Genomic DNA, 23,536 nt, shown 5'->3' on the forward strand with positions numbered 1-23,536 from the left:
ATGATGATGAGCCTGACCCGTGTCGGCTACTCACTAAATTCCTGTTGACAATAAGACAGTTTCTGAAATACGTAGGTTAACAGACATTTATTTGTTAAATACAAGGAATCAGTCCTGCTCCATTTTACTTGCTCCATTTCTAAACACATGCAGATTGCAGAAGCTTTAAGGTGAAGTGAAATTATTATTTACTTTATTATTTACTTTCTCTAGGAGCAATGGTAAGACCTTAACACAAATGATTATAGAAAGGCTTGGCAAAGAGTCTCGGATTGCATTATGACATAAAAATCTGGAAAGATCATGCGCTACTAAGAAACAGGAGGCAAGAAAACTGCAAAATGTTTTATGCTTCTGTAGCATTTACTTTATTTTAAATTTCTTATGTTTCTAGGAAGATAGATGAGCTCTTTGTGTTGTTTTCCCTGAGCACAGTCCTGCTTCTGTTAGTGCAGGTCTCTCCACTGGTTCCGAGCAGTATTTAGTCTTTCCTTAACTTTTTTAATCCTCTTTCTGCTTGCAGATAAGTCTTTGCTTTGAGCTAAAGGCTTATCCTGTGGCCTCATGCCAGTCATATGTATAGACACGAGTAAGAACTCCTCATCTTTTATAGTTTGGCAGGAATGGTGCATACTGATCACTACAGGGAATTGCCACAAGAGTGGGTACCTTCAGCAGTGCAACAGCTTTCATAGACAAAACCATGGTGAAGTTTTTCAATAACACTTTTCATGTTCTTCAACATCTTAGCAAGAAACGCCATAGACAACTGTGAAAAAGTATATTGTAATTCATGTTCAAATGAAAGATCTGATTGAATAAGAAATTAGAAAATGGAATTTATTTGCTCCTCTAATGGAAAGGGATTATGTAAATGTATTTGTTTGCTTTGCTGCAAAGGGCTCCAAACTTTTTGAGCTACTCCATTAATTATCTTTCGAATTTTTTAATGTAGAACTTAATTGATTTCTACCAAGATAATGTTGTGAGTCATTACCCTATTCAGCAAACGACAGCAGCAAAAATACTTCTATGCTTGGAAACCATCAGTTTTAGTTAGCTCCTTAGGAATTTCTTTTTCCTAAAGGAAATTGTCTACAAGGACAATTTACTCTAGTCCTTTGTATAGTAATATAATATATAACTAAATGAAGTAAATCTGTTGCTAATATTTGCTTCCTTGAAGCTTTATCTTTGCGAACTTCATTGTTCTCACAAGCTGGTAAATTTTATTATGTATCGCAAGCACATTAACGCTTTATGCAACAAATTTTAATTTTTAGTACATTTTTCAGTAGTTAAACAGTTTGTGGAGCCTAGATCAGAAGATGAAGTTGATTCCCAGAATATCCCAGAAGCTCTTCTTTGTACTGAATACGCTGATACTCTGGAAGAGTCTATGGAACAGCTAAGGAAAGGGCTGGAAACCGGGACAGTAATTCATCAGTTCGAGGTGGGTAATACTCAAATCTCAAATGCTATTAGTATAGACCAATAGCTGTGACCAGCTAGTAACATCAGGGCTAAACTGATTAGAAAACTTATTCTCTCTTTCAATCTCATCTTGAGAGCAGGAATATGAGTTGCCCCTCAGTTTTGATTAACATTTTTCCAGCTCAAGTACCCAAAGCTCACTAAATTTTCTTAAATTGTTTTATTGAGTAAAATAGTAGGAGGTGGACAGAAGATAGTTTTGTGTTTTTTCCTTTTCCATGCTAGTAAGTGACATATGAAACATCACTTTTATCCTTAGATTTTTCTCATTCTCATGTTTTGCTGCTTTTCATGCAATAACATCAGCAACTTGGCTGTTCCTGCTTTTCTTCTCTAGGAGGTTAATATGGAAGTGTTGTGTTGTTAATTTCCATGTGTGGTCTTTAGTATCCAGTCTGTGATGTTTTTTTCCTGGCAATTTAAAACATGAATGGTTACTTCTTGGGCATAGTACTTTGTAAGTGAGATTCCCCTATATGCAAGATGAGACTTGACAAACTGCTGCATGGAATAATTCGTTAATGTTTGATACGTTCTTCACTATTTGCAAGGCATACTCTATAAAGCTGACCATTAAAATATTTGCAGTTTATTAAAACAGCTCTGCAGTGTTAGCATAGAATTTAGAAGCAAGAAATTAGAAAAGGTAATTCTTCTTTTTTTTTTCTAATGGGAATGTATCACCCAGCATGTTTGTGTTCATTTTTCTGTTGGAGATACAAACATTAATTTTGTGGGCTTTCTAACTTTGGAGAAATTCTGGTTATTATAACTTAATAATTTCACATTGTCAGAGTCTGGCATCGTTCTTTCAGACTCTGTAAACATATTGAACAGCAGTGGGAATTTACTCATTTTTGTTGTTTTTTTTAATGCTGCAAAATGTTATGCTGGTGGCTGAAGAGTTTTTATGTTATTTATTATGTAACACTCCTTATCTGAGTTCTCCTTTGTTTCCAAAATTTCTAAAGAGTTAAGTCTTCCCTGTCTTTTAGGAATTCTTGACTCCATGGTTTATATCAGCTTTCCAAAATCCACTAACATGTTGGAATCTTGTAATTGCGAGTCTACCAGCTACTAAAATAGGAACTCAAAGGATACAGACAAGTGCTTCAGTGTGTTAACTGTACATGAATTTAGCCAACAACTTTATCAATATTTCTTTAATAATCTCCATTGGATATTTGATTCTTTGACATTTTAATTTCCTGACAGCAGTTTTAGCAGGATGTTATTGTTGTTACAAAGTAGTGCCAGAACCCTTTTGAAGTCTAATAAATGTAGTTAGCTTAGTGATAGCTTAGTGGTCTTCCTACTTCAAATTCAGAGTCAGTTGCAGTGTCTTATCACCTTTGGTAATTATCATGCCCTCCATTCATTTTAGTAAAATAGGGAATAATTAATAAGCTATCATGTACACTTTTTTTTTTTTTCCCTTTAATATCTTTCTCTATTTTATTTCCACTTAAACAGAATTCAGGAGTTCTCTCTATAAAATAGTGTTTTAGCCAGGCAGCAACAAGAGAGCTCCAGTATTGTTGCTTTACATAAAATTGTTCTTCCTTGTTTCACACACACACACAAACACACACACACACAAAAAAAAACAAAAAAAAAAAGTAGAAATCTTAACTTGTCTCTGTTAAAAAATGGAACTTAAGTCACAACTGGTGGAAGCTCTTTGGTTGCTATGTAAATTATCAAGCACTCTTCCCATACATCCTCTTTCCTTTTTTGTGCTTTGGAGTCTGAAAAATGAAATGAGCTATGGTACATACTGAGTCCTATGATTCAGTAAGTCTTTTAATAGAATAAGTTTTGTGTGCTCATCCCTTTCTCTTAACTGAAGTAGAGATGTTAACATCCTATTGGTTTCACTTAATTTTATGTACAAAACCATATTCTAAATCTTACTTAAATATGAAAGCTGTAATTACCTCTTTGACAAGTGTTCAGTGAAGCACATAAAACTCCGGCACAGCCAGGTTAATAACTCAGTTGTAAATTGCTTTCATGTATATTTAATACAGGGAAACTATAATTGTATGGTTGCATTTCTTCAGTTTTGTTTGTGGTAGTATTTCTGATATCTTTCCTCACCCCCCCCCTGTACATTTTTCTGACTTGTACCATATATTCAATACATTTGACCATAAAATTAATTTTTTGATGTATGCACATTTGCCCACATTTGCTGAAGATAAAGTCTGCAAGGTGTTAGGCCTTGGCAAAATAGAAGGGAATTATATATTAAAACACTGCGGTGTGCTGAAGATTTGCTTTTTCGTAGAATCACAGAATCACCAAGGTTGGAAAAGACCTAAAAGATCATCTAGTCCAACCGTTCACCTATTACCAATAGCTCCCACTAAACCATGCCCTCAACACAACATCCAATTGTTCCTTGAACACCCCCAGGGTCTTTCAGGTATTAACAGAGATGAATGTGGTAGTTTTAGTCTAGAGAACATTTAATTTTTGTGTTATAGTGTATTCCAAGTAATTACAGATATCAGTCTGTAATTTTTTTGTTGTTGTCTTTTATTGCTCATTTCTTCTACTTTCTTGATTATCCTTCTATGCGGTAAGAAAAAGAAAACTTCACAGGGAAGCAGCCAGTTCAAATCACGGACTCTCACATTTTCTATTTCCTTCTAGAAATTCTTCTAGAGGTGATGATGAACAAGCAATAATAGAGGCTATTTTCATGCAAAAATATAAGTAATGCTCTTAGGGGAAATTTGCAGTTAGCTAGGAAAAATTGAAGTAGCTTCTGATGTTTTTTTCCTTTGTTGTCTTCATGTGGGTCTACTTAGCATGATCGTCTTACTCCTTTGAAAAATTCTGTTTTCCAGCAACTTTATAGAAAGAAACCAGGATTGGCTGTTACATGTGCAAAAGTACCTCAGAATATGGACAAGAATCGATACAAAGATGTTCTGCCTTGTGAGTATTAAGTACATATTTTCTGTGTCTTTCATTTTATTTTCTCAATGATAGTATATATGCTTAAAACTGCTTTATTTAACTTCTTGGTAAAGCTTAATTTTTCATTCAATAACATTACATAATCATTCACTTTATTTTCTAAAGGGTGATCTATTTTGTTTTGTCTGTTGTTAGTTTGTCTGTCTGCAGTTCAACTTTTTTTTTTTCTCATTAAAAGGGAAACTTGCCTCTTAATTTCTAATTTGATTCCCTCTTCTTTTTTGTGTGTATGCAGATGATGCCACAAGGATAATATTGCAGGGCGATGAAGATTACATTAATGCAAATTATGTGAATGTAAGTCATAGGATGACCTGCACTTACTCGCTTTTTGTATTGTAATAGCAGACTAAACTTAGCCATTTTAAGGAGTAAGTTATATTTGTTTTAATTTTGGGGGATTCCTGAATGTGAAAGTTATGTAGGTACATGCCATAAAACATCAAGTGTCTCTTGTGAAACAAGTGACTGCCTTGATACACAGAAGATAGAAACATCATTATTTTCATATACTGCAAAACAAAACTGTATGGAATTTAATATTTATTTCCTTATGTGCACCTCAGAATACATGTAACATTCATTAGTACTTTTTTAATGTTTTTTTAATGAAAATTTTCCAATATTTATCTCCTGACTTTTCTGGGCTACATCAATAGAGAGCTGACAGCAGGGAAAGGGAGGTTCCGCTGCACTCAGCCCCATCTGGAGTACTGCATCTCCAGACCTGATGCCACCAGCACGAGAAAAGTGCTTTTGGAGCAGGTCCAGAGGAGGCCACACAGGACAAGGGGGAATGGCTTTAAATTAAAAGGAGAAATTTATGTTAGCTGTTAGAAAGAAATTCTTCATTCAGTGGGTGGAAAGACCCTGGCACAGCTGCCCAGATAAGCTGTGGATGCCCCATATCTGAAGACGTTCAAGGCCAGGTTGGATGGAATTCTGAGCAGTCTGGTCTGGGGGGTGGAAGCCCTTCTCATACCAGGTAATTGGAAGTAGATGGTCATTAAGGTTCCTTCCAACCTTAGTCGTTCTGTGATTCTCAATTAGGCATTAAACTAATGAAGCATGGCAGTTAAGACTCTTGTAGGTTTTTCCTAGTTGCTGAAACTGTTTTACTGTCTGAACACAGTCATGGAGATTAAAGGTATTTTAGAAACACTTAAGTTGGGTATTTTGTCAACTTTGATTTCTCAATGAATACCTCAGTAGCCTTGGAAGCATTTGAGCTATTCTTCTCAGTCTGTTGCCTTTCCAAGTCTGTTGGGTTTTTTGATAGTTTTCAATGGTATGTTTTAAAATAAACCTTTCTAAATTAGCTTGCTATCTTTAGGTATTTAGGGTATATATCTTATAAAATGTGGTATTGGTGATTTTGGTTCAGATAAAATCATAGAATCATAGAATCACAAGGTTGGAAAGGACCTACAAGATGATCTAGTCCAACCATCCTCCCATTACTGTTGCTACCACAAGCCACTAAACCATCTCTCATAGCTCCTCATCCAGATGCCTCTTGAACACCACCAGAGATATTGACTCCACCACTTCCCTGGGCAGCCATTTCAGTGCCTGACCACTCTCTGAGAGAAAAAGCTTTTCCTTATGTCTAATCTCAACCTCCTCTGGCACAACTTGTAGCCATTTCCTCAGGTCCTGTTTGTTGCCTGAGAGAAGAGGCCAAACCCCTCCTCATCACAACCTCCCTTCAGGAAGTTGTAGAGTGCAATGAGGTCTCCCCTGAGCCTCCTCTTGTCTAGACTACACAATCCCAGCTCCCTCAGCTGCTCCTCATAAGACTTGTGCTCCAGACCCCTCACCAGTCTTATTGCCCTTCTCCAGAAATGTTCCAGGGCCTCAAATTTTTGTCTTCAAATCATTTTTCTCCATTTTGAAAATGCCGAGGGTTGTCTTCTATGGCTTTAAATTATGCCTTTTTCTTCTGGAACAACTTACGGCCTACTAACTGTGCTGCAAAGGCTCCAGAAGAGAAACAGAGCTCTCCCTATCCTAGTTGTGCATAGGCTTAGGAGACAGGGAAGAGGGGAAAAAAATGTGTTTGTGTGTCAAATGTTTGTGAAAGACCTAAATCACAAACTACTGACTCCTTGTATCCAGTATCAGCCGTTACACAGCTAATGTACCTTTGGTATATTTTGCCATTATTCCTTACTAAATATTAAAGAAAACTTGGGAGGGTTTGTAGCTTCACATTTTGTAATATATTTGAAAACAGAGATATGTTTTACTTAGCTAGTTCAGGTGAAGGGATTTAATATCTATAATATAGATCTGCTTTAAAATACACATTTAAAGGTTATCACATAACAAATCCTGATTTTGATTGTCTTATTGCTCAACTTGGGTTTTTAATCTTCCTTCAAAATGTTCTTTGTTTGAATGAAATGCTGAATATTAAAAATAATAATATTGCATAGTAAGAACTAATTTTACTTAAGAAATATCTTTTTATTTATAGATGGAAATTCCTTCTGTGGGCATTGTGAATAGGTACATTGCTACTCAAGGGCCTCTTCCTCACACATGTGCACACTTCTGGCAAGTTGTCTGGGATCACAAGTTGTCGCTGATCATTATGTTAACAACACTCACTGAACGTGGGCGGGTAAGTGTGTTCAGGTTTTTTGTATTCTGAAGAAATGTTTTTCCTGTAGTTGTGGTTAAAGAACCCTAAAATAGGCCATCTTATTCTGTTGAAAAATTTCTCTGAAGACTTTCTGAATTAACTGGGGGTAGACAAAATGTGTGACTTCATTATTTTTTCTTTCATTGAAAGCAAACCAACTGTCTGATGAACAGAGTTGACTTCAATTTTACTGATCAGCCATGTACTGCATTCTGAGAATTGGATTCTATGTCGCAAACGCTTTCTCAGTTATTCAGGAAATGTCTGGAAGTTCTGAGCAAAATTTGTGGTCCAGCTTGAAAATGGAATCTATCATTTCAGTACTTACTAGTTTTAGCTAGTAAGTACTAGCTAATGCTAGCTGTCAGAATTCAACCTGCTGACATTTAGTTATGTCAAAGTTTGTGTAGGTGAGACTAGAAATGAATAGATCTGTCATGTCCTTTTATTGAAAAGGAAAGCATTGGATTCAGTTATTCAGGTCTGCTGAGGCAAGCATTATGCAATTCCAGCAGATGATATTCCATCAATTCTTCAGACCTAAAAAGTGCTAACATTGAATTGTTCTCACCTGTATTCCAAAGTTTAATTTTCTTAACAATGAAGAATCTTTTATCCTGGAGTAATTTTCCCTGAAGCAACCTCTGTCTATTGCTTATTGCTTTGCCACTACACATCCTTGTGAAAACAGCACACTGAAACTTGACTTACATACATGTGAAGAGCAAGGTCTGTTGAAGTTTTTATCACTGAGTGATTTACAACTTAGTCTACTACTTCCTTTTTTTTAAAGGAGCTTTTAAATTTTTAACACATTTTTGCATTTAGATCTTTGAACTTTGGAAATGTAGTTTTAGATGCTCTTTTGCAGAAGTAATATTTTCTTCTTTGAGACATCATAGACTGGAACATAATAAAAATTATAAGTGATAGTTTTGCTTTTATGAGGAATTGCTTCTTTAAAATGTGTGTTCTTATTTAATAAGCTTGTCATAAACCTTTTCAATTTTTAGAAGAGCTGGACTTTACAGTTCACGACCTTTTGTGTAGCCAAGAAAATTGGTAGTGTTCCATTTCATTGAGTTCAGCATGTCTTCCTTTTTTTTTTTCTACCTGTATGAGCCAGACTGCCTATCTCTCACCCTCCCTCTCAGTCATCATTGATAAAAACAAGTAAGGATTATTGGCTTTAGTTTAGAGTCCAAGACATTTCCACTGGTAAAACTGAATTAACAAGGCTGTTTGGTAGTGGCTGACTTGCCATAGATAGATGTGTTTGCCCTATTAGTGCCTAGCTTCTAATGTATTTGAGACATGCTTTATAACTTGTGAACCTTTGTGGTGAAATAGAATAGAATTTTAAAGCTATATAGTACCTTTCAGGGAATTTTAATCCAGTTACTTTATGGAACTGAAAAGCAATGAGCCTGCTTTGGCAGGGGTGTTGGACTTGATGATCTCTAGAGGTCCCTTCCAACCCCTACAATTCTGTGATTCTGTGAACTGACTGGGGGGGAAGGAGGGAAGAAAAAAAAGAAAAAAAAAAAAAGAAAAAAAAAAAAGAGGAAAGTAAGAATTTTAACTGAACTGGAAACTAGATTGACAGCATGCCCACCTGCTTGTACAGAATTGTGTCTTGAGGCTCAGTGGAGTTCTATGAAGCTTCTTGGAAAAAGATTCCTTTCTGAGCAGGACACTGGTGATATCTGTTGTCAAGCTCTTTACAAAATAGTGTAAGCAGTTTACTACTTTCAGGGCTATCCTAGTAGGTTATTCTGCAATATGCAGATCTGATACTTATTCAATATTTGTGATTGAATGTGAATTAGAAGTGTACTCATCAAACTTTGAAAGAACCTCATGCTTTGAAAAATAGTTTTCAGAAATGAAAGTGCCAGGCAGAAAGCTTTTAGCTTGCATCCAATTTGTATGAATTTTTAATTATAAATGTCTATCACATAACTTTACAGAGGATTTATCCTGTTCTGTTATGTTTGAAATTGAACATTATCACCAGCAAAGGATTACAGTTGTTCCCTGAATTTCTGAACCATAGGAGAGGACTCTGGAAACAGAAGTACTTGTTTGAGGTGTTGATGTGTGCTTAAATTTCCTTTGTCTTTACAGACAAAATGTCATCAGTATTGGCCTGATCCACCAGATGTAATGGAATATGGTGGCTTTCGTGTCAGATGCCACTCAGAAGATTGTACAATTGCATACGTTGTTAGAGAAATGGTGATTACAAATGTTGAGGTAAATGCTTTTTGTCTTAAATTATGTCCAAGCAAGTTGAATAAATATATGTGCAGATAGGTGAATGCATGCAGCGTGAATATATACATTTTTATAAAAGATGTATATATATAATATGAATCAGCGCAGTTTAATTATTTCTTTAGGGTTCTCTCCAAAACATACGTTTTGAGGAGTTGCATTGTCTTGTAATATATTAATCCATTATACTCTCCGGATACCATAATGAGTTTCATGAAGAAGCTGATGCTTTACTGCAAGCATTGTTGCAGTCACTGACTTTCATACATAGATTTTCAGAAAGATTTTTTTTCTATGTCCTTCCAAGGATGAAATGTGGGTGACTTGGTTAATGGCACACATGCCTAGAATAGCTAGCAGTGAAACAGTTTACAACAGTGTCAATTTCATAGAGTATCCAGAATCTTACCAACTCTTTTTTATCATCTCTAGAGTTTAAAAAGAAAAAATTGCTTTGCATCTCGAACCCAATGTACTCAATTAATGTATGGTACTTATTTACTTTAGCTGTTAATATTCTATGCTTATAGGAGGGTTACAAGCTAAAAGGGAAGTGAGTTACATGGAATATGAGCTTGTGTAGTGAAATTAATGTTCAGATCACATTTCTGTCTCCTACAGCATGAATATAGGGAACAAAGTTTGGATTTTGTTCAAAGGTTGTCCAGCATTTCTTATACATTTCCTTCTTTAGCTCTTTTTCAAAATTTTATGGACACAAATATTTTCTAAAAGGAGGGATGGTTTATGCTGGTTATAAGAAACCATCTGTTCAGGGAGCACTATGACTTTTCGTTCTGTTTTTCAGCCAACTGCTTTGTAAGTGATAAACTTGAATGTCAGAGCACAAGAAACTTAACCTCACTAAAGCAGAAAATATATAGGCAAACTTCTATTCACTATCATTCAAACTAGTTTTTGCCACTTAAATATGGTTATCTAACATCTAACCCTTTTTGTTAATTTTAGCTGAAGCCCCCTCAAATTCTTTTTCCCAGTTAGTAATTATAACTGTTTCATAATTTTGAGTAAATTAAACAGTGACTGTATTCAGCGTGCATCACTTCTAGCATCTAGTTACTATTGTCTGGTAGGTAAAAATGTTAGTGAGAATGGGGCAGGTGTTTTTTTTCTTACAGGTATTTTGAGATAAAGATTGTGCTTTTGTAGTCATGCTAATAAATGTGGAAGTGTTGTACAAGAAGTTGTCTCATGGTAGCTATCAGTTGAGAACATCTTTTCTACTGCAGAGGCTTATGCTTGTTGGAGAGCTTACTGCCACGAGACAAAATGGCATGATTTTTAAAATCATCTTGAAGCTAGACCTCAGTAGAAGTGTTACTGTGGGAAGAGGTTGTTTTGATTGGTTCTGGTTTTGGTTTTGTGTTTTTGTGGTTGTTTGTTTGTTTGTTTTTGCTGGTTTTTTTAAAATCTTTGTCACTAATGATAAGCTTCCATACACATTTAAAAGGAGTGGTCACATGGTCACACTCAAAGAAACATCCACCTGCCCTATGCAGTTAAAAATATGATCCTAATAACGTGAAAACCCTGTGTGAGTTTTGTGTTTCAAATTAATAAGATACAAAGGCTTTTGTTTCAAAATGTAGTTGGGGAGGGGGGGAGGAGGAAGTGAAGTATCTCCTAGTTTTACACATCATTTGAGCTGCCTTTTTAGATCTGAGTAAATCTATTCCTCTGGGGGCATCTTCTGCTTAAGAGTATACTTCGCCTTATATGTGCTCTCACTCACAAATATTGTTGCTGGATTCTGTGAAAGAATACATAAAAAGTTGTGTGAATTCAAATCAGGTTTTTATCATACCCTGATCTAACGCAAGCATCATTGCATTGGTCTTTCTGAAGACAAGTAGCTTTTCATAATAAGATGGATAAAGCTTCAAAACTCTCAGGAGATTTGATGTTGATTGGAAAAGCGTGTTTGTGAAAAATCTTTGTGTGTATGAAGTTGCATAGATTTCAAATCTGCCTTAAGGGCAAAATGGCTCGGAAGTGAAATATATGAAATCATGCCCCTGGCCTTTTGTTCACATATATTCAGAAGACTTGAACTAAAAAATGCTGAGGATTTTTCTGACCCAGTTTATCTTGGTGCGTCTTTACCTGAAATTGAAACAAATGTCTGCCAGTGTATGAATTACATAGGTAGCCCCATTTTCTTCAAGTCTGAAATCTATCCTGTTCAAGCAAAGCACAGAAAACAGTAAATTTGTGGGGTTTTTTGAGAGGGAAGGGCTTTGGGGAACCAAAACAAACATACTCAAAGAAAAAAAAAAATGTATACTGTAACTGACAAATTCATCACACAGTGCGCTATTTCATAAAACAAGATAAGCGTCTGCTTTAATCATTGAAAATAATAGGATGAAAAGCCTGAAAAAACCTTTCATTCAGTTATCTTTGGGGATAATTGCCCTGGAACATGCTGACCTCTCCAATTTCAGCCAGTTCTGAACATTTATTTTTCTAGTTTCCTCTGTCTTTAAGCAATTTCAGTTAAATTTAACTAGAACCCTGCTGTGGTACTTAGGAAGGCTATGGAGATAATTTTTGCTGGAGCATAGTATTCAAAAAGCTTGAAATAAGAAATTTTGTGAGATAGGTTTTTTTCGTTCCATCACATTTTACTTTACTTGTAGTCATTTCCAAAGTGCATTATCATTCTCCCTCATGATTTGTTTATTAACTAAAAAATAATCTTCCAACCAAAAAGAAAAGAACTAAAGATACTAAAATATTGATTTAGTTTCATCCTTTAAAGACCAGTTAAACCATTGCCATAATAACAATTGAGCACAAGAGAGAGCACTGACACCTTATCACATTGACTTATGTTGTTTATTAAGACAATTCCTTGTATCAGAAACTGTAGTGTTTGCACAAATAATGACAATGCAAATAAGATTTTAAGGGGAAAGCTGATTTTTAATTTATAAGCTATCACTTTCCATTGACATCACAGTGATGGGTGGGATGGTTTGAACAAAAAATAAATAGACTGGAGTATCAATTCAAAGAAACTGAAAGCTAGGCGTAAGTTCATTTTGCTAAGGAGGGATACTGCTGTTTCTTGCAAGTAGGTAAAATTGCAAGACATGTAATGACACATCTTTCTACTTCTGGATGACCAGCTTGCAGGCCTTCTAGTGATGGTGTTAAATTGATCTGAGATTAATTGTAGGCAGTAAATGAGCAGCATCTTCTCCTGTCAGCAGCTGAAAATATGATCTTTCTAATTTTTTTTTACAGATCTCTATTCTTAAGGGTTAGGTTTCCATGCAATTTGTCTTCTTTGCAAGTTGTGTGATGTGTGGCAGTTTAAGGGAAATGTTCAGCTTGTTCACATTAAGGACTCTTAGGCTGTTCTGCTGAAACTTCTATTTCGATACATTATAAGTAAGACCTTTTATTTTCTTTCCAATGACATTTATATAAATTTGACCATGTCATAAATGTCTGGAACCTACCACACTGCAGAAGTGCTTTAAAGACTTCTCTGGGAAGTGTCTGGACTGAATGTTTTCAGTTCTGTCAAACTGTAGGAAAAAAATAATGAATTTGTTCTGAATAGTAAAGAGCTGAAGAACAAAATGTAGATTAAAAGTTTTATGGCAGAGCTGTTCAAAATCATAATGAGATTGGAGTAGTGGTACAAATAAGTAACCACACTACCCTTCAGAAACCGAGCCTTAAGCCTCATCACATAGTTTCAGATTTCAATACATTTTTAAAGCTTACTAGCTAGAAGTATACTGTTTTCCTTCAAAGAAGGTAAGACTGTTTCAAGGTGAATGTAGTTCTACACAGTAGAACCTTTGTTAGAAGATTAAATGAAAACCTAAGCAGGAAAAAAAAAAAAAAAAAAAAAAAAGAAGAAATAAAATAGATCTAAAATGTTTACAATCTGAGATACGTTGAGTTTGGTCATTAATGTCGGCTTATATTGTCCACTTGGAATTTGCTCTAGACCTTTTAATTCTGACTGCTCAGACTTTGCCTTCAAGAAGCAAACTATGAGATGTGTGTGTCTTGATATTCCTGGATACAAACAATTTTTTGTAATTATGTTACCTGGAATAAAATAATTTCCTAAAGCTCTGCTCAGTACATAAGCAGTAGGCATTCTGTCTTCTTACTTCACTGTCTTACTAACTTGCTCCTTGGGAGTGGAACCACTTCCTCTAATGGAAGTGGAAAGCAGAAGTCAAAGGCATTTAAAACAGGTCATGTATTCCAGTAATTGTATACTTAGAAAAATAAATAAAACTCCAAGTCACTAGCATCAATAAAGTGTCATTGCACAGACCATTAGGGAGATGTCAGCTTTTATAGACTGGTGCAGTGATAAAGGGCAGTTTTATTTCAGTAAGTGTCAAATGTTAACTTTGGCTATGGACATCAGTCAAGCAGAACTAACAGTGTATCTGCTGCTAAACGTGGAAGAAATAAAGGAAAGATATGAAGGCTTAGTTTATGAAGATTAATATATCCTCATTGCAAAATGTAGCAATGCTCAGAGTCTTTAGCTTCTTGTTTGTTTTATTTTTCCCACTCTAATCATTGGCAACACCTGTAATGTAACAGTTGGGCCCAGTCTAAATGCAAAGGCAATTATGTGGTTTCATAATCAATGTTTGCAAAGAGCTAAAATGCAAGAAATTCTCTAAAACTGCTTCTAAGTATGATTGAATGGAAAAAATATATGTATATTCGTATAGCAGAATTTTCAACTAGTTGAGTTGCATTCATAAAGAAAAAATGTCCTGTGGCAGTACAGAAATCATTCATATGTTTACAATTAACATATGTAGTTTTTTAACAGAAACTACAGCAAGCAAATGTTAGAGGCAACGTTATTTTTTAACAGTCTGTAAATATACACAGAGGCGTATTTAGATATGCAGCTATACTTCAGGAGATTGAATTGGATTCCAGAATGAGAGCAAAATGGCATTCATCTGCTTTTTATGGCAGGACCTAATGCTCTGCAGGTAGTGAACAAGTGAAACACACCTTTCAGCACTGAACCAGTATGCCACCATATCATTCCTAGATGTCCTAGTTCGTATGCAGCCTCATTTCTTTGAAATGTAAAATCAAAACAATGCTTTTGAGCTGTGATTGGGAAGCCCCAATGCCAGTTATTTTGGTGTTATTCTGAATGTTTCTTCATTGGCTTTCAGCTATTTCTTGCAGCCTCTCCTAAAGTGTTGTGTAAATTCCGTAGCATTTTACCTCAGGTGAATCATTGAGATCAAGGTATTACAGGTCAAGAGTCAATAAATTTAAAAACTGAAAACCTCACAGAATTGTGAGGTTTTTATTTTGTTTGTTTTGTTTTGTTTTGACAACCTGTTTAGATCACAAGTAAAACATGATACCTCATTTATGGAGGAAGTGTTAGTCTATTGCATGCTAAGAATTACATGTTTATACGTTACTCTGAATGACAAATGTTTTCTATGTCGTAGACATCTTACGGCATCTGCAGATTGTATGAAAAGTGAGACTTGTACCTAATAAACATCAACGCAGAAATTGTAACGCCAAACACTTTTTACAAATCTTCTTACTGTATTTTAGACAGAACAGCAACACACCGTCACCCATCTTCAGTATGTTGCTTGGCCTGATCATGGTGTTCCTGATGACTCCATGGACTTCTTGGAGTTTGTGACCTGCATGAGGCCAAAGAGAATAGCGAATGAGCCAGTTCTCGTTCACTGCAGGTACTTGTGTTTTAAAATTCTACCCATACATTTGCTTTAGCCTTACAATAAACATTTGCTTTGAGAACTGTCTGCAAGGCATCCGATTCCTTGAATTAAATGGAAACACTAAGACTACAATACTTTCTCCCTGCATCCTTTTGGTGAAATTGCTTAGCTACATAATTATCATAAAGCTGATCATCTGTAATGTAAGTTGTTCTCCATTTTTATCCTCCACCGCCTCTGTAAATTCATTGTGAATGGCACTGCAAAGTTTTACTGTGGTTAAAGTACCTGTCAAAAAACAGTCAGTTACCTCTTATCTTTTTAGTCAAAAAATAAGCATGTAGATTTTCAAGTAGCTATAACTGTTAAAAAGCATTTGCTTTGGGATTTTTTTTTACCTTGTTTGTATAATTTTTTTTGTTGTTATCATTGGCAAGAAATGTCATTGAAAGCGCTTTAAATATAAGCTTTGTGCTCTATTCTAATTGTATAAAGGTCATCCTGTAATTCACAAAGCTAGTTAACGTCATAATATTATGATAAGAGTCTGGTGAACTGCAAAATCCTGATTTTATAGACTGTTTTTCTGTTGCATTTCACAGTGCTGGAATCGGTCGCACTGGTGTATTGGTCACTATGGAAACAGCCATGTGCTTAATTGAAAGAAACCAACCTGTTTATCCACTGGATATTGTAAGAAAAATGCGAGACCAGCGAGCTATGATGGTTCAAACATCAGTAAGTGATGGAGCAGGAACCCTCATTATCTGTATATATTTTGCTCATGTTCAGTTTTAAAACAGATGGGAAGTATTATGTGATCTCTAGTTGTATCTGTCTTCAGTTGCCCTTATACTTCATGCTTCCTATGTTTAGCATGACATAGTGCAGTGAAACATAATATTTTGCAAGAGGCTTTTTTACTGGAAAGGTGTGTATTTAACTGTAAATATTTCTTGCCTTGTCATTAGAAGGTGATTGATTTCTATTCCTTGCACTTAGTTAGAATGCAGAAAGTCATTTAGTCAAATCATCTGTTTATACTCCATCTAAATTCTGTGCAAGAAGATAAAACAACTTTTTGTTTTTAATTCTTTGTACAGAGCCTCATAGGTAGTTCTCAAACGGGAGGTAAAATAAAAGTGTTTGTGCTGTGGTTTGTGGAGGAAGCGTCATTTGAAAAGGAGCAGAAATTCGATAGGATTAATATGTTTCTTAAATTGTGCTGCTGCTCCAGTTTAGAGAACCAAGGGGTAAGAATAAAATTCAGGAAAAGCTGAATGATACCAATAATCTAAATATGAAAATAAGGGTTGATTTTTTTTAACAAGGAGGTGGTTTGAAAATTGGAGATCAGAGGGCATTTTTTTGTGTTAAATGTGAAAATTAACAACTTGATGTTGGAGATGAGGGATAGGAGTTTCCACTGCCTTCAGTAGAAGTCAAGTAACAGAATATCATGTGCATTATCTAAAAGAGCTAATTGCCCTATGGTAAATCAAAGTGAAGGAGTTTAGACTCATGTAGTCAACAGTAAAACCTGGCATTTCTCTTTCATCTTAAAAAGCAAAACAAAAACAAGCAAACAAAAAAAGTCACACACAAGACTTTGGTTTCCTCTTGAGCAGAGGAATCACAGCATGATTAGGGTTGGAAGGGACCTGCTGGGATACGACTGACCAGATGTGAGAAGGTCTTGTGTTAACTAAGGGTATGAAAGCATTGAAAAGCATCAGGAATTATGGTTGCTAGAGTGCTCTGTGAACAGAGATTTCTCATGCATGTTCATGGCATATTGTGGTATAAATGAGGCACATGAGCAAGCACTCATCCTCAGTTACGAGAGAGCAGAAGACCGAAAAGCTCTGTGTTAATCTAAATTTATCTATCATGAATACTCTTTCATTCCTTTGCATCCATTTCACCTAGCTCCACTGCTTATATCAAGTGTAGGGTTTCCAGACGAAGTTGTTAGGAGTTGTTCAGCTGTAGCAGCCTGACCTGAAGCATATTCAGCAGCTCTGTGGTATCTGTACATGTGCTTCAGCTATGAGAAGATAAAATACATAGCCAGATGTGTGTCATGAATTAAGATCAGATGGGACGTGCCTGGTAAGGATGGACTTAGCAGAGCTATTAACATGTCAATTTAGTGTCTTCTATTTATTGTGTTGAAGACCTATAATCTGGTCATCAGGAACAGCAAAACAAAAACTAACCTAACAAGAAAATATAATAAAGCTACAACAAAATTTGTGCAATGCTACGGCATTATTATTATTATTTTAAAGTTACTATATTCCTTTAAAGACTAATTGGAAATACTAAACAGTGCAGAAAGTGATGCTTTAGGACATGTGTAACAGAGCTAGTTATGAGCAAAGTGAACAGTAGGAATAGAGGAAATAGATGACAGCAAAGAAAACAAGTAGTCAAAGTCTGAGTCAGAGGAAGCAATAGTGAAGTGCTCATTCTTTCTTGTTCAATAACTTCATCACACAAAGGAGTTAACAGAAGTGGTGAACAGAGAGCTAAATATCACAGTTGGGTTGTTCTGGCAGCAGAAATATGCAAATGAAAATAACAAGAGAAAAGTCAAGGTAATTAAGAAATAAAGACAAAGGAACAGAGTGATACTAGAGGTGGGAGTAATTGACTGAAGGTTTGAAAGAAAAGGCAGGAAATTGAGATACAGAAAATGAATTTCTATCCCGAACTTCTCCCTTATTTCTTCTGTACTGAAGAGAAAATATTTTGAACACGTATGGACAAGAATAAGGTCTGAACTACCAATACTGAAATGCAACATAAGGTTCTTCACAGTCCATGCATCATCTTTTATTTCTGTCCTTTGAGAGATTTCAGGGGAATGCTTCCAAATCCTCCTGAAGTGTTGATGAGAGTTGACGTGGAAGGGCAGCTGGGAGAATATTTCAAAGATATGAAAAGGGATTCAGAAAACACGAAGCTGTGCTTCTCCTAATACAGTGTTGAGGCACAGCTGTTTGTTTGGAGGTTTCGCTGAATTAGTGGTCAGAAGTACTTTTGGGAGATCTCTGCTTCGATCCTCACGAGTTCTTTTTGTGTTCTCAATATTAAGCCAATTGTAAATATTTTACTGGCTATGTGGAATTTTCATTGTGCATTTTGATGTTGTCTCGTATCACTTTTCAGAAAGAGATTATCAGGCTATTTGCTTTTAACAAGTAAGAACTTTGAACCATTGCGGAAGAACCATCTTTGTAATAGTGTAATTTAGAAAACAAATACCAATCTCATTTGTTAAGACCTTGTAAAAACTAAATGAGCTCAAAATGTTGGGGACAGAAGAATTAACATGACTGCTGCTCTTCAAAAGTATTCATTCCAAGGGTTTTGATCACATCCTTCTATAAAAGGAAAAATAATGCTTGATATTAATACCCATTTGAAATAAAGCAACTCCATCTTCTGTGACAGTGCAGCAAAGGTTTATAAAAGTTTTTGTAGCAAGGCAGTATGGACTTTCACCAATATATTTTATCTGGTAACTTTTCAGTTGCATAACTTAAATGTGTCTGGTAGTGTGCAACAGTGAGATCTAGAATACTTGTAATTACCAGGTAACAGTATGAAAAAAAACAAAACAAAAACAAAACAAAAAAAAAACCTGTGGTGAGGTGTGTAAAAGTTATGAAGGACTACTTTATCAAAGTTAGAAGAAACTTTAAAGATTCATAGTTTTAAAAACAAGTAATGTTCCCTACGGTGTAAGGATATGTTCTTTCAAACTTGCAGACCTTTTTTCTCATTGTAAGATTTTTAATGATTCTTGTTTAGAGAAGAATAAGTGTTCCATTTGTGTCATATTAATACAGTCAGAAGAGCTGGATTTTCACTTTCAATTTTGTACCTATTCTCCTGTTATTGTCCAGAAGAAAATGAAGCTGTGAGACTGTTAGTCCTATTAAATACTACTGTATAATCAGGAGTTTGACTAATCCACCATAAATGTTTTTTGTTTCTTTCTTTTTCTTATACAGAGTCAATACAAATTTGTTTGTGAAGCTATTCTTCGTGTTTACAAAGAAGGATTGATTCGACCACTGGATTCTAGTTAGCACAGCAGTGAAGTATGCATTTTTTTTGCCCTAAAAAGACTGCTTTTTAAGTAAAGCAGAGGCTTATTTCTCAAAGCAACTAGAACGGACTAGAAACCCGTGAGAAGATAGATGAGCACATTTGAACTGTGGCACTTTAAATTTCTCAAGAAGATTGCTGAATCATGTACAGTATAGAGAAATCATGTAGATAAATATGAGAGCAATGGTGTGTAAATGCTTTACTTAGGCACCATAAGCAATCATGGAAACCTCAATGCATATCTTTCACTGCCTTAAACACCCTTCACTTTGGAAGTTACAATGATCCTTGTGTTTCTTTTGAAAATATAAAAGGAAAACTAACAGGACTGAAATGACTCGGTTTAAGAAGGCATTTGATATCTTTGTATTGTATGAAAGTTCATGGAAAGTGAATATTTGTAACTTTCTTACTGGGACACTAAATATTTGTAGGAATGTAACCTTGACTTCTCAATGGCTAATGAAAAGCTTCAAAGCCTAATGCATAACTACTGTACATTAACAATAGGAGAATTTAAGTATTCACTTTCCATAAGTCTAATAGTATGCCAGCTGTTGTAATACTGTATCACTGTATGTGATGTGCAAAATGATAGTGCATTTATACATTTAAACAGATGGTACAGTCTACATCTTCTGTTGATCAGTTTTACTTCTAGTTTGCCCTTTCAGCAGTGACCTACTTCTTAGTGTTAGCTGTTGTATTTCTTTTCTTCTGTTTCGGCTGTCCTCCAAGGCAGTTATTTTTCACTGCTATTTCTGTATGTGGACTGAAAACATTCTAATCTAAGGTGAGGTCTAATTCTCTTTCATCTTTGTTTCCATGTGTATTATGAGTTCTCAGATGTAAATGTGGATTAACATTGCACACAAGTACTAGATGTTTGACTTGTTGTATATGCAAAGTAGTCTAATCCAATACTGGAAGAAAAAATTACTACTGAACCCAAAAAATATGTTGCTGCTAATTCAAGGTGTGAAGCTTACAAGGACACAGGTGTTCCTAGTGTTCAGATGGTGATAAAATGTTGACTTGCTGCCCTTCAGCAAATGTTGTGTGTTTATCCAGTGGAACACAACTCTGTTGCAAGAGTTCTGTGGATTTATTGTGTTTCTTGCTTTATGGAAATGCAGCAAAATTCACATGAAGATTGACGTAGAAAGAGAGAATTAATTTGTATATTGTTAAATGATTCACCCTTAAGGTACACTGGTCTCCATTTCATTTCAAATGGGAGAATTGGACGTTCTGAACAATATAACCACATTTGTATGATGTTAATTTATTTTGCGTGTGCTTTGTGATTACCCTGCGGTAGTTCTTCATTTTTGAATATTATCTAAAAAAAAAAAAGAAAAGAAAAAAGGAAAAAAAAATTATTCTAAGGGACTGTTTGAAACTGTTATTTAAAAATTAGTCCTATGTAAGGAAAAACATTTAAGACATTAACCAAATGTTTATATGTATATAAAAGGAAAAAGATAATTTTCTTTTTGAATATATATATATAAATATATATATAATACACACATATACATCCAGATATATTTTAGAACTATGGTTTGTATTATGGATATTGTCATTTATTTTTGAAGTTTCATTATAGAAACTGACATAACTATATAATATGCATCTCTCATGTTACGGGAAGGTTGGATTGGTTTGATTTTATTTTATTATCCCCAGGAGATGACTGAAAAATGAATGTAGTACATGCTGAACTGCTAATCCTTGTCTCCTACAGACTTAGTCCTTTCTTCGAGATTACGTTATTAGTTACAAGTAGAAGAAAGAAGATTCCTAATTACCTGGTTAAGAGTTTTTTGGTTGGAAAACACAAGGTCATTGGCAACACAAAAATGTTCATGGCTTTGTAGCTTGAAGGGTGAATAGATTTGTGTTCGTTTTTATGTATTGCATTCCTGATTTTATCATTACTTAAAAGTTTTTATAGTGCATGGGGTTTTTATCCTTTTGCTAAATTGGGCATAGATTGGAAACCAAAAGATGGTAAATCTGATTAGCTCTTTCCTCACTAAACTGCATCAGGTCACTCAGACTGTGACTTCAATTGTAAAATACTTGTGGACACACATTTTGCTTGGGAAGCTTTTTCAAAAAGTACATGTGGAAAAGTGTTGTATGGGTACAAACTGTCAGCTGCTGTTTGGTACCACGCTGAGTAAGAACGCCTAGTGACATGTCTCCACTTGAGCAGTGGTCACTGAAGGGACTGTACCTACTATTTGACAGAAGCTCTCTTTTGCTGTTATGTGTGTGCCTTTCTGTTAAATTATCTTGCTTTGAAGTTATGCTGTGCCTTGATCTCAAAGTCATTGCTTGCAGTTTGTGTGACTTTGTCAAGAAGTAAAAAAGGCACAAAGGAGAAGAAAAACAAAATAAAAGCAAGAGAATAAATGGAAAATGTTTAGAGCATCTCTGCGACGTTTGTTTCTTCAATAGCAGTCCTTGATTACCATTTGTCTTCAAGGTTAGTGACCTATCTTATCACTACTTATGTTTCTTCATGTTGAATATATATTTACCAAAACATGGTAAATTTCTTCAGTATATAACTCCAGTCTCAAGATGTGTGGTATGGGTTTGACTTGCATTAGTATGTGTGTTTTTACGTGAACATCGTCATATTGTGACAAATGCTGCTCTTGTTCTGATAAAGTCAGATGGCTCCAGTAATAGCATTCTTATGCTGTTATTTGGATTTTAATAACTTGTGTAAAATTGCTGGCCACTGCTGCTCCTCTTAAAGCTATAAAAATATAATCTGTGTAATACTTGATTTTTATTTTTTTTTTTTTGTAAAACCATAGAGAAAATATTAACTAGACAGTTGTCTTGTACGTTGTGTCCATCTTTATTTCAGTCTTGTTGGGTTTTGCACATGCACCTGTTGGGTCTTTATGGGGACTATGAAGAGGTTTTTGTCTTTTCTCTGTACCATGTCGATGACTTGGCACTGAATGATTTATGCCTTAGACAAAAGCAGGATCATTGAAACGTCTTACTGCTGGCTGTTGTTTCCACAAGAATTAGGAAATTAAAAAGGAACAGAGTTGCTTGATTTTTCTTGCAGGATATAAAACTCTTAACGCCACACAATGGACAAATAACAGGAAGTGCCATGTAGTCAGGATTCTGACCCCCCTAAACGGTTTAACCTTGTATTTCGCCTCTGCTTGTGTGAGCGTGAAAATAAGCATTCCAAGTTTCTAACATTGTGGAGGATGAAGAAGGAAAACCCTGGAGGTTTTCGCCAATATGAAATACAGTGACATTATCTCCTCAGAAGTAAGCAGATTTTTACTAACTGGCTTTATGTTTGATACAGAAGTAACTAAGATGCCTAATTTAGAGCATCTTCCAGAATATTACAAGAGAACACTTCTGAGACTGAAGTGGAAGAGACAGATCTTACTGTTTATTGAAAATGAGAAAAATGGTGCCGTAAACTATGTATGGTTTTTGTGTATTGGGATGAAAGAAATATGAATCATTAAAATGCAACCAAACTTTACATAGCTGTGGTGTTCTGTGAGGAAAAAAAAGAAAAAAGGAAAAAAAAAAAATCTTTCAAAATCCAGGGTTTTTGTCTTTAAGTGTTGGTACTAAGTTATAAGCACTCACAATATACCCAGGAGATCAGCAATATCTTTTAATACATGCTTTTATTTTAAAGAGTTGGTTTTCTTTTTTCCCTTCCTTTTCTACTATGCAATACTTGGTGAAATAAAAAATGTAAAGCACAATAGCTCTAAAACGTGTACAGAACTGTGCATTTACTTTATTATGAGCATGATACTGTTTTACAATACAAGTTCTTCCTTCTAGATTGTGTTCTTCTTTTCAGACTCAATGCACAAATGGTCTACTGATTGAACATGAGGAAAATAGGCATATGTGGTTCATTTTTGGTAATTAAAATTTTAAACATAGTTATTTCACTGATAACAGCTTTATTATCATATCCTTAAATGTAGCATTTAGGAGCAAATAAACATATCTTATCCAGTCACATAAACCCTTTCTAGAGCTCACACTGGGAAGTATTTGTGTTTCAGTTGGTAAGGTGCAATTAGTCTACTTGGTTAAAAGCATTTATGAATTGAAACTGTATAGGACGTAAAGTTGTGTCACGAAACACTTTGTTCAAAGGCGGTTGAAAGCCAAGTGAATGATTAATTCATTATATAAAACATAATGTTTTGATTAAATGGATTCTCTTGCATTTAATTTCTGACACTGATAG

The 23,536-nt window shown here is 35.1% G+C and overlaps 1 protein-coding gene across 7 annotated transcripts in view; it reads left to right on the plus strand.

Annotated features, from left to right (window-relative positions):
• PTPN3 (protein tyrosine phosphatase non-receptor type 3) overlaps window positions 1-20,550 on the plus strand; it is a 157,904-nt gene extending 137,354 nt beyond the window's left edge. For 4 of the 7 annotated variants that reach the window (XM_032442441.1, XM_032442443.1, XM_032442444.1 and 1 more), the window contains exons 20-27: window positions 1,284-1,453; window positions 4,350-4,440; window positions 4,718-4,779; window positions 6,962-7,108; window positions 9,257-9,385; window positions 15,011-15,156; window positions 15,747-15,882; window positions 19,167-20,550. In XM_032442441.1, coding sequence (XP_032298332.1) covers window positions 1,284-1,453; window positions 4,350-4,440; window positions 4,718-4,779; window positions 6,962-7,108; window positions 9,257-9,385; window positions 15,011-15,156; window positions 15,747-15,882; window positions 19,167-19,244 — 959 coding nt within the window. In that variant the 3' untranslated portion in view covers window positions 19,245-20,550. The remainder of the gene's footprint in view (window positions 1-1,283; window positions 1,454-4,349; window positions 4,441-4,717; window positions 4,780-6,961; window positions 7,109-9,256; window positions 9,386-15,010; window positions 15,157-15,746; window positions 15,883-19,166) is intronic. The other 3 variants (XM_015854304.2, XM_015854307.2, XM_015854305.2) reach the window with 2 other exon arrangements.
• The last annotated feature ends 2,986 nt before the right edge of the window (window positions 20,551-23,536 follow it).

This window comes from Coturnix japonica, chromosome 2 (assembly GCF_001577835.2).
Source record: "Coturnix japonica isolate 7356 chromosome 2, Coturnix japonica 2.1, whole genome shotgun sequence".
Lineage (NCBI taxonomy): Eukaryota > Metazoa > Chordata > Aves > Galliformes > Phasianidae > Coturnix > Coturnix japonica.